The 1570-nt window shown below is 44.5% G+C and overlaps 1 protein-coding gene across 7 annotated transcripts in view; it reads left to right on the top strand.

Annotated features, from left to right (window-relative positions):
• The window catches only part of ZNF557 (zinc finger protein 557), a 35138-nt gene that overhangs the window by 5576 nt on the left and 27992 nt on the right, over positions 1-1570 (top strand). For 3 of the 7 annotated variants that reach the window (XM_045290384.1, XM_045290382.1, XM_045290386.1), the window contains exons 2-3: positions 699-813; positions 1338-1426. Coding sequence is in view for 4 of the 7 variants with exons in the window: in XM_045290382.1 (XP_045146317.1) it covers positions 783-813; positions 1338-1426 (120 nt within the window). In the remaining 3 variants the exon portion in view is untranslated. Of the gene's footprint in view, positions 1-53; positions 814-1337; positions 1427-1570 lie in introns of those variants that run through there. The other 4 variants (XM_045290381.1, XM_045290387.1, XM_045290388.1 and 1 more) reach the window with 2 other exon arrangements.

The raw sequence follows: 1570 nt of genomic DNA, 5'->3' as shown, positions 1-1570 counted from the left end.
GAGAACTAGAAAGGCGAGGCTCACCACCCATTTATCCCTCCGCCTTTCAATTAGCCCCACATGTGATTATCGGCCAGGTTGGCACAATTAACTAACTCAGTATGGTACCTTGTGGTAAGAGAAAACTAATTAATGAACCAGACAGAGGGGTAGGAGGTTGAGTTCAGAAAGAAGGAAACGTTTTAACTCATCCTGAATGGTGGAACATTTTCAGCTGCTGAACCAATCTAGGATGCTACCCATGGTAATGTGTGACCCAGGTAGAGTCAGAGCACAAGACACTGAAAGTGAGGCCTCCTGATACTGTCAGGGTCCTCAGGGACTCCAGAGCCCTCGGAAGGTGATGGAGCTGGAGGTTGAAAGACATGGTGGGAAGCCAACGTCAAAGCCTTGATCAAATGTCGCAGGACATGTGTTGGTGACAGCAATCAGACGGGAAGATTGGGACAGAACTCAGTGGCGCTAAGGTCGTCAAAGGAAGTGGAGCAGTAATGTACGAGTTGCCCCACTGAAGACAGAGGAAGACAAGTTTTGCATCACACGGCCCTGAGTTGATAACCTTCTAAGCCAAATCAAGACCCCGTTTTAAAGACAGACCCTAAAAGCAGGAGCACATGGTGGCACAAGGCAGACGTGTCCTTGGTAACCTAGAGAGAAAAAGAGGCTGTGGATATGTAGTATCTCCCCATTTCTTACAGACCCCGGGCCAAAGTACACTGAGTGCTGCCACGGGTGGTTCTCCCACTGCCTGCTGGTTCAGGAAACACATTGTCTTCATCAGAATGGCAGCCGTGGTTCTGTCCCCCACTTGTGGTAAGTCGTTGGGTCCATGCTGGCCTTCAGAGTCTAGGTTTTCAAGGGGCAGCAAAGGGCGGGGCTGAGCTGACATGGAGGCGGGAGGGCTGGGCAAAGCAAGTAACAATGAGGTCCAGAGGTCCCTGAGATCACATTCTATATGTTACCGATGTGGTGACTGTAAGGAAGTTTTTAAAAGTATACTTTTAATTGTTTTTATAAACTTGATAAAATAGTAATGATGCCCTGTAAACTACAGTTTTTCTCCCCTGTGATATGAGAAAAGTAATCTCTTCTTCAAGTGGAGTAACACTCTTGAGCCCTGTTTTCTAGCCCTGAGTTAGACAACTTTCTACCCACGCTTTTAACCAAAAAAGCTGTATGTGGGTGTCTTTGTGCATAGGTGCGGATGTTTGGGTATCCATGTATGTATATTTGCATGGGATATAATCTGTCATAGTTAGGTGAAAAAAATTCCACCTTTGTGGGTGTTAGAACACACGACAAGCCTGGATTATTCTGACTAATTTCTCCTCCTCTAGCTCAATCTGCTCTATACCCGGCCTCTCATCAAAAAGGAGCCACAGAGAAAGAAGAATTGGTCAATGGGTTCCTAACAAGCTGGTTACAGGTGAGTCAGTGTGTTAGACAGGGTTCTCTAGAGAGATAAAACCAAATTTCTGATAATTTAATATATTTATTTATAAAGACAATTAGATATATAACAAGAAATGAACTGTTAAATCATATACAGTTAAATATATAATACAAGAAA

The sequence above is a fragment of the Echinops telfairi genome, unplaced genomic scaffold, assembly GCF_000313985.2.
Source record: "Echinops telfairi isolate 266 unplaced genomic scaffold, ASM31398v2 ScPeMD7_36;HRSCAF=134, whole genome shotgun sequence".
Lineage (NCBI taxonomy): Eukaryota > Metazoa > Chordata > Mammalia > Afrosoricida > Tenrecidae > Echinops > Echinops telfairi.
This window is presented reverse-complemented; position numbering and strand designations above follow the sequence as displayed.